The following is a 12,215-nucleotide window of genomic DNA, read 5'->3' as shown; positions in this document are numbered from 1 at the left end:
ATTATTATCACTATTGCAAATAGATATGCCCTTAAGTGAATATACATTTACATTCTTTATTCATAAAATAATTAGATGATCATAATTATAATCTCCATTATCATAATCCAATTTTGTAAATGAAACTGAGGTGTGCCAGTATGATAACTAAACACTATGTGCTGATTACTATGATGTATTACTCATAATGCAAGTAAAAGCTAAAAAAAAAACGTGACAATTATTTAGTTTGTAAATTAACTGTTGATATTATATGTTATTATATATGTTCAATCAAAACTGTTGTATGTAAAAAAAAAATGTATTGTAATCATGCCCTTTATGGGCCCTTGATTGGTGAATAAACAGTTCTTCATCTTCTTCTTGTAATGACATACCCTCCCTGGCCCATTCATATGGATAATAAAAGCTCTTCTTTTTATCTTTTCTTGCTTGATTTTTTTAATTTAGTGATTTCCACGTTGATATAATTTTGAAAAAAGAATTTGAAGACCCTAAGAAAATGTATGCGCGGAGGAGCCACATGTTCTTGTTTATTTACAGCAGTTTGACAGGTGCGCGCAACAAAACAATAATTAAAACCACGTGTTAGCAAGAATCCAATCGGTGTTACGTTTGCTTTGCGAATATGCGCAAAGTTGAATGCGCATTGAATCATTATTGACAACAAAATGCCGTCTGAAAGTCCAGTAGTTGCTGCACAAACGGAGAAACCGCAGCATTATTTGTGAGTAATAGTTAAATATTTGTGAATTGTTTTGTAGGATTATGAAATTTATTTCACTCTGTTCTCATTTTTCTCTCGATCCATTGCAGATATTTGAAGGAATTTCGAACACAACAGTGTCCTCTTTTTTTGCAACACAAATGCACCCAGCACAGACCCTTCACCTGCTTTCATTGGCATTTTCTTAATCAACGGCGGAGAAGACCAGTCCGTAAGCGTGATGGAACTTTTAACTACAGTCCAGATGTTTATTGTACAAAATTTGACGAGACAAACGGTGCCTGTCCAGAGGGAGACGAGTAAGTATAACTGTCAAAATTGCTGACTTCAAATTTTGGTGGGAAATCCCTGGAAACTTCGTCTCCTTTCTTCGATCGTATCAGATATTAATGGACAATGACAGTTCGCGAAATACGTTCTTAGGGTAAAAATTTAATGATTTCACCAATTGAGATATTTGGTTAACATGCTTATTCAGCAATATCTAGGTTTTATAATGGCACAACATGTTGTAAACAAATATGGCTGCCATTTATTTACATCTGGAAGAATGCATTGGTTATGAAAATCATGAATTCACGTCTTTTTATGAAAACTGCTGCCTTGTAACAAATGCAATTTTATCCGGGGTTATATTTACATTTATATGCTAATTTTGTTTAACAGTGTAAACAGGTTCTTATATCAATGAGGTGTTTTGGGTTTTTTTTTCAATTCCTTTGTTCAGTATGAATGGGGAAACCCTTTATGATTTTAATTTCTTATTTTATTTTATTCTCTTGTTTAACTGAAGCAGTCACAAATGTTCTGTAATTTGTCATTTTTTTAAGTGCATGTTTTAATTAAGGCTAGAAATTTTTTAATTGAAAATACTGAATCAGCTGGTTAATTGTGCATGCGTAGATGTTATTTGTTAGATTCGTTTGGCCTTGACCTAGTTTTATTTTTAGATGAATACATAAACAGCAATCAATAACTGTGTACTATTAACCAACTTCTGTAGTTATTGTTGTCTATGTTTTAAAGCTGGACTTATTTGAATATTCATTAAAATGTCCTTTCAAAGGTAGGTATAACTTTTTGATATGTTTCAGAAATTTTTGGAAAATATTGGAAACAGATTTAAATTTTTTATACTAAATATAAGAATTCAAAATCCCACTTTCTTTGGTATTTTTCAAGCCTATGCCCCTTCCTTAAAAAAATTGGGCAAATAAATTGTTTTCATGGAATCTAATAAAAGATTTATATCCTGATCTTCATAATTCACAGGAAGAAAGTCGGGGGTATAAAAAGAGAGAACTTGAAATGGCATTAACTTCTAATTCAAGGCTTGGCCTTGCATAATACTATTTTTATACTTGGAACTAGATTTTTAACAAATTTCTACCCGTACATATTTTTCTCACCTCACTTAACTCTGCCTTTAATTCTAATTATGCTCCTAAACCTGAAATGTTTGTTTCGCCCCATAGATAATATAGAGAATAAATTTACTATCTGCAGTTTCTGAACCGATCCCTGCAACTATTTTACGGATCAATGACCGCTGACTAATTGGTCAATGACTGGGTGACCAATCTGACCGCAGTTTTTTCATGTAAAATGAGGGATATTTGGTTCATGTAATTTTAAGAATTTCCACTGGAACAGGGATTGATTTCCCTATTTTTTACCACTTGCTAAAAACAGCAAGTGCTAATTTTTTAGCTAACTTGGCCAAAGGCCATGTAAGCTATTGCCATCACTTGGCATCCGTCGTCTTTAACAATTTTTCAAAACTCTTCTCCTCAGAAACTACTTGACCAATTGGAACCAAACTTGATATGAATGTTCCTTTGGGTATCCTGCATAGAACTGTTGTGGGGATTTTTGATCTGTCAAAAAGCATGGCCGCCGATACTAAAAATAGAAGGCAGACAGTAGATTTCTTTGTTTTCTGTCCATTATACCATCAGCATGTAACATATGGCCTTGACTTGAAACTGTCCAGTGCCTTCCCACTCATGTCAATTCTCATTAAATGATTTGAAATTCCTTCTTCCATTTCCTAACAGTCTTTAAAGAAGCAGTAACAGCTTGATTAATGACAATGTTGTTATTGTCCGGGTGGCTTGTGCCACTATATGCATGTTTAAAGCCCACTTCTGAGAGTTTCTGTTTGTTAGTTATTTAAAAAAAAGCTGTGATTTGTTGACTCATGCTGGCATAATAAATATTGACCTTTCAAGGCCGTTTTTTTCTTGTGTATTACCCCAGTCAGTAAACGCTTTAAGGCAGGATAAATTACCCTTGTATCAAGCCTTCTAATGATCCAGACACTCAAAAGTGAAACTTGGCAATAAAATAAAACACTCACTAAAATTTGCAGGCATGATGTAGCTTCAACTCACTAAATTGAAATTCCACTCACATTTAGCGAGTATTTCCAGTAAAAGTCGATCCCTGTGGAATGAACCCAATATACATGTACTACCATATTAAATTTACTTTAATTATAACATATCAGATCCATATATGGGTGTTTTTTTTGTTTTGTTCTTAGTTTTTGGTTATAAATAAAGCAAATGTAGAATAAAATTAAATAATTAATGTTTAAATCTATTGCATTATGTAAATATGTGAAAAAAAAACAAATTAACGATTGCAATTTTAGTTGCATGGATCAGTTCAGGTACTGTACATGTACTACCATATTGAATTTAACTAAGTTTTACTATTTGAACAATTTTAAATAATTTGATTGTTCATTTCCCATCTGGGCAAGATAGGTTTTGTTTTTCCACAAAGTAACTTGGTGCAGTGATGTTATACAGTTCAGTCAACAATTCAAAGAGTACAAAACTAAATAAGTCGTTGATGAATGGACAAATCTTAATTTTGACTTAATATGATTGGAAATCAATTATAAGAATTGTTTTTAATTTTTGACCAAGTTATGCTCACATATCCTACTTTTGGGCAGTTTACACTCTTTCATAAAATGCTTCACAGTTCACATGAAGCATAAACTGCTGAAAAATTGGTTATTTCACATAATATGGTCAAACATTAAAAACAGTCATTAATGTTTGTAGGAAATTTTTCTGTCAACCATTTTGAATTATTTATTGATAGTGAAAGAATATACTAATGTAACAAATGTGCACTACTGATATGTACATTACATGAAGTAAATGAACATTTTCAATAGTTGACTTTGAGCTGGATAATAAAAATTTATTTTAATCTCATATTTTATTATGCAAAAATTTCTCTTTCTTAGAATTATTTTTTAATGAATTTTAGATGTCCATATCTGCATAGAACAGCAGGCGATACAGAAAGGCGGTACCATTTGAGATATTACAAGACTGGAACATGTGTTTATGAAACTGACAGCAAAGGAAATTGTGTAAAAAATGGACCCCACTGTGCATTTGCACATGGTGCCCATGATCTTAGGCCTCCTATATATGATGTTAGGGAATTACAAGCCATTGATACATGTACCATAAGTTGTGATAAAAGTTCTACATCAAGTTCCGTGTCAGGGACACCAAGTAGTTTGGAAAAGGATAAAATATTAGCTGAAGATCCTAGATGGAATGGTAAGCTTGAATTATTTATCAGAACTTCATTTACAAGAATGTGAATGATACATTATACCATTGTTAATGGATTTGTACATGTGGCACCCAGTAATAGGGTCAAAATGTCAATCGAACAATGGTCCCCTATTTTGGCAAAACTCAGAGCTACAATTGTGTATCAGTTTTTAATTTTATGTCCATATTTACCCCAAAAGTTCAGGTTACACCTTTCTAAGTATATCTACAAAATGTACAGTAGCTGCACCTTGTTAAGCATTTTATAAAGTATGTGTTAAATTATGTTACGTGCAAAATAGTTCTTATATGATCACCAAAAAAATTATCAGTCCGACATGTATTATGTTTTAATTTTGTCATCCTTGGTAGACTCATGGTTTCTGTGCTATTACTTGAATATTAGTCTGAAATAAATTAAGTTTTACAACAAGGTTCTAAACCATAAATGGATGGGTGGTATTTAGGAGGAAGAATTATGAAATACAAGCTGGAAGCCCTGGCCATATTTTTGTTGATATTTTCTATATGTCAACTAAATTTTACCCAAAAGTTTGGTAGACTATCTTTAATTCTTGTAACCATGGGGCCAAAATTAAAATTAAGTTTGTTTCTCCTTTGCCAACCGGGTCTGAAAAAAAAGCTGTCGGGTCAAAAAAATTATTGTCGGGATAATCTGGGTTTTTTTAATGTTTTTTTTTCTGCTTTCATAAATTCTGGAAAATGTGTCTGTCATTGGTCCTGAGACAGGAATTAATCGGAAGTCACTTCCGGCAGTCACTAAAACGCTTCATCTCAGGTGTTTTTTTTCCTTATATTCTAGCGATAAATATGGAGGCTGATTCAATGATATGTATCTATTTATACTGTCAGAACATCACATTTTCAAAACCACCAAAAAAATCACAAAAAAAACCTCCAAAAAACACCTGCCTGCATGGTCAAAATCATGATCCGGATAAAGGGGAGACAAAGATTCTTTTATTAGTGACCTTGGGTACTGGGCGACTGCTAGTTTTCATATCCTGGTATTGATTTGGAGGTTATGGACCCAATGGTTTCGAAACAAGAATTTCAGAAAAAAATCACCAACTCTTGTATAAATACACATTTCTATGATAAGGTACCACCATGTTCTACACCACAAAGGTCAGGCTAAGATTTATTACGACCTGCACCTATGCTGTATTAAGATATAAAATCTCTATCCAAATTCATAGCTGAATGCTTGCCCCAACTGATGAGGACTTTGTTATCATGATAGCATTACATACATGTACTTGTATTTTATTCCACATTATCATTTACAGGTACATTTTTTTGTAATTTGTGCTTTTCCTATATTTTTTAATACCGAAAGTTATTTTCAGATACAAATTATGTGCTTGAAAATTACAAAACAGAGCAGTGTAAGAGACCTCCTAGATTATGCCGTCAGGGATATGCCTGTCCATCTTATCACAATACAAGAGATAGACGAAGAAGTCCTAAAAAGTTCAAGTACAGGTAAATATTACTGCCATGACTTGCTTAAAGTCTCTCAGTAATGTATGTATTCTTTTAAATAAATAGTGTTACTATCAAATATTCATTTGCTATCCGTCTGCAGTACAGCTGATGAGATGAAAAGTGAACAGTTAGTGTAAATATATACATTGATACAGAGATGTTATAGATGCACCATGTGTTATAGGAAGTCTTGTATATTCCTGACATCAGCAATATAACAATATAATAGTTCATTTTTAGTAAAGCTAAATGTAATATGTGGATAAATGGCTCCATCCTTCATAGCCTTAAATCATATTAAACAAAACTATATAATTCATGACTGAGTAATAAAACCTTACATAGGGTGTTGTTATCCTAACAAATAGTCTGTAGGAACCTTCCATACCTGGCTCAGGACATTTCGTTCTATCAATAAAGGTTTCTGGACCTTCAGTACGCTACATTGAATCTTGGTCTTCATCAGGTAGACTATTGATTTAAACTCAACAAAAGTCATGGACCCAAAAGATTCAAAAGCAAATTTGTACCTCCAATTGTTTCCTGGGGTAAGAGATATGAAAAACTTAACATGGTTTCTGAAAGTTAGTTGACATGGATAAGTGTTATTATGTGTAGAAAGATCATTTTCGAATCAGATCTGCAGTCTTTAATGAGAATACTCTGGTCTGTTGACTTTATGGTACACTGTAATTTAACATTGTTATGATTACCTGTACAGGTAAACATGAAAACAACTAGGATTCAATGAGATTTTGTAGGTACAATATTACACATTTGTCTAGCCAGTGCAAGTTACATGAAATAGCATAACTTAATTTCACACCTATTTGAGATTAATGCTGGTTACAAGAGGATTAGATTAACCAGGTCATAGATAAACTATTTCCCATTGTGTTGTAAAATGTATTAAACATGTGCCATTTATTTATGGTCTCAGTTCAGCTGAAAGTGGACTGTGGCTCTGTAGGTATGATTGACATGTGTCTAGGCAGAAATTGGATTTTGAAATATTTTTCTAAATGTAAGGACAAAAAAAGCACACATAGCATGAGGTTTTATTTTTTAATACATTATCGAATATGATTTAGTGATAGGGATTTTATTGTGTACAGAGCAATGCAAGTATATACAATGTAATATGCCCTTGGCTAATAAATACTGTTACAAATAGATATTAAGCTGATTGTAGCAGCATAATAATGGTACACGTAGGTCATGCATAAACTTGGCACAGATTTGTCTTTATAAAGGAGTACACTGCTTGAGAATTACATATATGTTTCATACATAATTGTAGCAGCATTTATAATTACTAGATAATATGATGTTCAAGTTGTGTGGATAAGGGCAAAATGCTTATGCCTGACAATGTTTGGTGCACTTTCAAGAAGAATGAATTTCTCAAATTGTTTGTGTATAACTTCTTAGGAACATTAATATGCATAAACATTTGTATCTTGTATCTGCTTAAACTGCTTAAAAAAAACTTCTGGCTTTTTACAGTTAAACTGCCTTTGTTTTTACCTGACACCATGTGACTCTTGGTCTCTTCTTTGATGTGATTGATTAAGTTAGGTTGGTTAAAACTGATATGCCTTTAAGAAAATTACTAAATGATTTCCTGTTGATTAGGCCTCTGGAGGATTTATACCTGTAATATATTGTATATGCTTGTTTTACTTTCCATAACCTTTAATGCATGTAACACACCAGCTTGTTAATGAAAGGGAGGAATGCAAATTGGTGAAGTTGAATTCATCTACTACTAATTTCAGACTATGTCATTTGTACTCCGTTGAATTTTAATTTTTTTTTAAAATGTTTCTTTTAAGTGTGTACTGATTGAATCATGGAAATATTTATTGCATGATTTTATCAGACAATTAGATGTCTGTTGAGTCATAGTTCCGGTTGGTATATACTTCAGAAGTTTACCTGAAAGATTTGTAAATTGTTATCTGCTAGTGTAAATATTTAGCTTTTTCAAGTTGGCTGTTTGTTGACATATATAAAAATATCAGTATTGGCCACATGAAAAATAAATGATGAATGCTATAATTTAACCCACTTATAAGGGTTAGGCTATACATGTATGCATCTTTGAAGCACTACCACAACAATGAAGCTATTGGGTCCATTAAACTTACAATGCATGTCATTGAGCAGATTTTTCATAAGGCCGTAATTACATGTATTATATTTTTAATTTTAAGTGTGCATTACTTTTTGATGAAACTTAAAGGTATGTTGACATAACAAAAAAGCCATCTGCAGTTGATTTGTATGTATATTTTTATTTCACTGGAAATATGAACACTGTAACAATTTTTTTCTGTCTTGACAAGATTTGACTTTGAAACAAAGTGCAACAACTTACTATGTATATCACAAAAAGCATAAATTCAAATTCTTTAATGCAGTTATCATCATGCATTATATTTTTTCTGCATGAAAAGCCTGGTTAAGAGGAGAAAATTCAGTATTTTCATTATTTGTTGGAAACCAATTTTCATGGTTTTTGTGTGTATGGAGAACCACAAAATGTGATTTCCAATGAATAGGAAATTCTCAATTCACTTGTAATATCAGTCCCAAGAACTGACATTTTTTCTTTAAATTATTAAAATTTGAGTATTTTCACAGTAATTACTACTCAGTTTTTTGTTTCGTTTTTCAGCTCACCTTGCAAAAAGGCAGTGTGAGCCGTTGTCATCACTTCATGTCCGTTGTCATCCGTAAATTTTTTCAAACATTTTCTACTTGAAACTTCTGCATATATTGTAACTAAACTCTGTGTGATTTTTCCTTGGGGTATATTTAAAATCTTTGTTCGAGGATTTTTTAAGGGGCGTAAAACATGGCCAACATTACTAAAAATAAACCATAAATGTCAAATTGCTGAATTTTTCAAATAATTCAAAACAGTTCGGTTAAACCTGGTGGGTAATTAAACTGTTTAGAATGATGGATTGGACCTACAATATATGCTGAAATTTTCAGAAAGATCTGTTGACGGAATGAGTTATGGGTGCGTAAAGAGATTTTTTCCCAAATTTTACATTTCCAACTTTGAAAGACTTCCTTTGAAACTGCTGGATGGATTGAAACATAACTTTTCATAAATATTCCTTAGAACATCTTGAACAATATTTGCATGGGGATTTTTACTAAAAATAGGCTATAAGGGTTAAATTGCAGAATAATGCAAATAACTCAAAACAGTTAGGTTTAGCTCAAATCTGGTAGAGAGTAGAATTGTTCAGCATGATGAGTTGGACCTATGCATTGTGAATTAACTCAAAAACCAATTGGTTAAGCAAAATTTTCATAGGGTGAAATTGATCATCATGGTGAGACGGATCATGCTGAAATTTTCCTGATCTGTTAATCAATGTTTGAGTTATTGCTCTTGAAGAGTAAAAAAATGACTAGGAGAGATTTATTTTATTAAATGATTACATTGTGGATAAATAAGATACTCTCTATTGATTAAATAATTCTTGTGGCAATAGTTCAATAGGGTCAAGAGTCCAGCTTTAGAAAGCTAAAAGGTCTGTTTTTTGACTAGGCTTTTTAGTTCATGTTCTGTCAGAACTATTTTTTCTCATTGACAGGGTATTGACTTAAAGAAAAATAAATGTTTTTTTAACATATAAATATGTCGCATTTCTGTGTCTTGTCAGATAAATGATTTTATAAGATGAAAAATTTTTATGTTGAAAAATTTGGTTGATCAGCAATCTGATTATAATTTTCTGCAAATTGTGAACAGAACCCTTAATTCAGGTTCTGTAAAGCCTAGATACATGTAACTGGTCATATACATATAAAACTATAAAGTAATTTAATTATAAGTAATAAGTATTCACTTTTAACATTGTTCTTTTAGTGTGGATATTATTACTTTTCTTTTCAGGACCTTTCAGAGCTTACTTAATGATGTGTTTACACTTTTTGATGAATAATTGATGATCTCTGAAAACATTAATTATTTTGTATTTAGGTTATGCATTGGTGCATTTGTAATGTTTTGCCCTATCTGTTCTTTTTTTCTCCTGGCATTCGCTGGTGAAGGCATAATTATATGTCAAATAAGTATAAGTTACTTATACTGCATGTGATATTTGTTGAAGTTTTTGTCCCCTAAGAATAAAAATCTGACTTCAAATGTTTTGTTTTTGTTCTTAATTTTAGTTGCAATATAAAGACTATTGTAGTACATTTACTTGACAAAGACTTCGGTGTATGAATAATTGGAGTCTAACACTTGAAGTTTTTGTTACCCTGTATGTATTGAGAACTAATGTATTTCAGATCTACACCTTGTCCAAATGTAAAACATGGAGATGATTGGAGTGATCCAACACAGTGTGAAAATGGTGACAACTGTGCCTATTGTCACACACGGACAGAACAACAGTTTCATCCAGAGGTATCATCAATTACACAGCACGATGCATGAAAAAAATGTATTTAAGTTAAAATATCTTTAACCTATATTTTGAATGATTTACTTTGTGGTCATCCTTTCCATCCTATTTAAGTATTGTTTTGAATGTTTTAAAAAAGAAAAATGATAATCAGTTTACCATTTTCAAGGAAGTTCATGATACATGTAGATTCCTGTGCTTTATTTTGCGCCTGTTGATTTGGTTTTTTTTTTAATTTTTTTTTTTTAAGGTTTTTTTTGTATAAAATGGTACAAATGTTTCTTTTAAACTTGTATTTTAGAGAAGAACTTTGTGTATTGTTGCTGTTTAGATCTTGTATTATGTATTTCTTGCCAATTTGAGATACCATCATTATGTTTATCATGGTCTCTTTCCAGATATACAAATCAACAAAGTGTAATGACATGGTACAAACAAATCATTGCCCTAGAGGACCATTCTGTGCCTTTGCCCATGTGGAAAGTAAGTGCAATCAGTCAATATTATTATTTATATGTTAATAAACAAAGGCTGATATAATGGTCAGTCTGTCTAATCATCCATCACACTTTTGTACCCTCAACTAGTTCTAAACCACTGGCATGACAGAATGGATTCTTTATTATTAACTTTCATGGAATGATTAACTGCCTAATGGATTGTTTCTAAGATTTTTTATGTGATTAGATATTGCTATTGAACACCCTCTTTGGATTTTCAGTCTGAACAAACTTGGAACTTGTTAATTTCTACACTACCATTGACTCAAGTGATGTACCCATTCTGTTTGGTTAACAGTTATATGATGCATTATATGCATCTTACTTGAAACTACTGATTTGAATTGAATAAGTTTTGGGTTCAGAAAATATCTTTTAGATTAAATATACATACATGTTTATGTCATAGGGACATATCCTTTAGTAAGCTTTTCTCGCAGTCATTTTAGTTGTAAAGTAAACAAGTAAACTAAATTATAAAAAAATACAGGTATGTAACACATTGTACATAACTTTTTCACAATTCTTATTTTAATTTTCATTTTGTATTTTCCAGTAAAGTTTGCACTGCATTGAATTCCATAGTACATGTACGAAATTTATATACTTTGTTGGTATGCTACTATGGCAATCCATATTGTCTTGGTCTTATGCAATTATGTTGGAAGAGTCTATTTTTGACCTAATATCATTTCCTCATTTTGGGTTATTTCTTTCAACTGTGTCAAAATCATTTTGATCATTCTAAAAATAAATCCAAGTTAAAGACCACATGTCATTATACCTAGTATCAATTTCCTGTTTCATGTTTATATTTTCTATTTATAAAGACTGTCAATTTCCTATACATAATATGATATATTCAGTCACCACCCTGTACTGAGTGAAACTGTTGATCAGTGAACTTCATTCATGATGCTAGCTGAAAGTTTTTTTTAAGAGATTAAATATTAAAATATTCATTGTTGCATAAAATTTATTTTCTCATGACTGTAATCAAATTTTGGAAGGATGCCAATATTTATTGATGTTATTTGTTGAACAATATAATGTGCATTGTCAACACAGCAAATTCAATGCATACCTTAAGAGACATTGTTATTAATGATCATTAGGATTTTTCTTTGTTTTGTGTCTAATCCCAAAACCCAGCAATTTGCTGAAGTAAGTAAAAATTAAAATGCTTAACTCGACGTTACATACAGCACATTTTCGAATTGATGCTCTACCTTTTAAACTTTCGGGACTTACCACTAGAGTTGTCTCGCTTTTATTTAATCTGAAGATAGTTCACATATATGCATGACGTGTTAGTACCAACAAGTCGCTTATTGGCTTAAATCGTTTGTAACAAATCCTTATGGCAAAGTCCCATACTAATATCCGCCATGTTGGTTTCTACGGGACAAGTTGTTTACAAACGAAGTTCGTAAGTTCCTGTTGAACTCAGGTGACAATC

At 31.7% G+C, this 12,215-nt stretch overlaps 1 protein-coding gene across 2 annotated transcripts in view; it reads left to right on the top strand.

Moving 5' to 3' along the window:
* The first annotated feature begins 616 nt into the window (after positions 1-616).
* Positions 617-12,215, top strand: part of LOC148618430 (putative E3 ubiquitin-protein ligase UNKL) — a 29,036-nt gene continuing 17,437 nt past the window's right edge. Inside the window, exons 1-6 of one of the 2 annotated variants that reach the window (XM_088577344.1) lie at positions 617-727; positions 817-1,026; positions 4,016-4,317; positions 5,685-5,820; positions 10,141-10,258; positions 10,655-10,739. In XM_088577344.1, the coding sequence (XP_088433470.1) occupies positions 672-727; positions 817-1,026; positions 4,016-4,317; positions 5,685-5,820; positions 10,141-10,258; positions 10,655-10,739 (907 nt within the window). In that variant the 5' untranslated portion in view covers positions 617-671. Of the gene's footprint in view, positions 728-816; positions 1,027-1,662; positions 1,794-4,015; positions 4,318-5,684; positions 5,821-10,140; positions 10,259-10,654; positions 10,740-12,215 lie in introns of those variants that run through there. The other variant, XM_088577345.1, reaches the window with a different exon arrangement.

The sequence above is a fragment of the Perna viridis genome, chromosome 4 (assembly GCF_037379345.1).
Source record: "Perna viridis isolate PV_CMFRI_1.1 ecotype Kerala chromosome 4, ASM3737934v1, whole genome shotgun sequence".
NCBI classification, from domain to species: Eukaryota; Metazoa; Mollusca; class Bivalvia; order Mytilida; family Mytilidae; genus Perna; species Perna viridis.
This window is presented reverse-complemented; position numbering and strand designations above follow the sequence as displayed.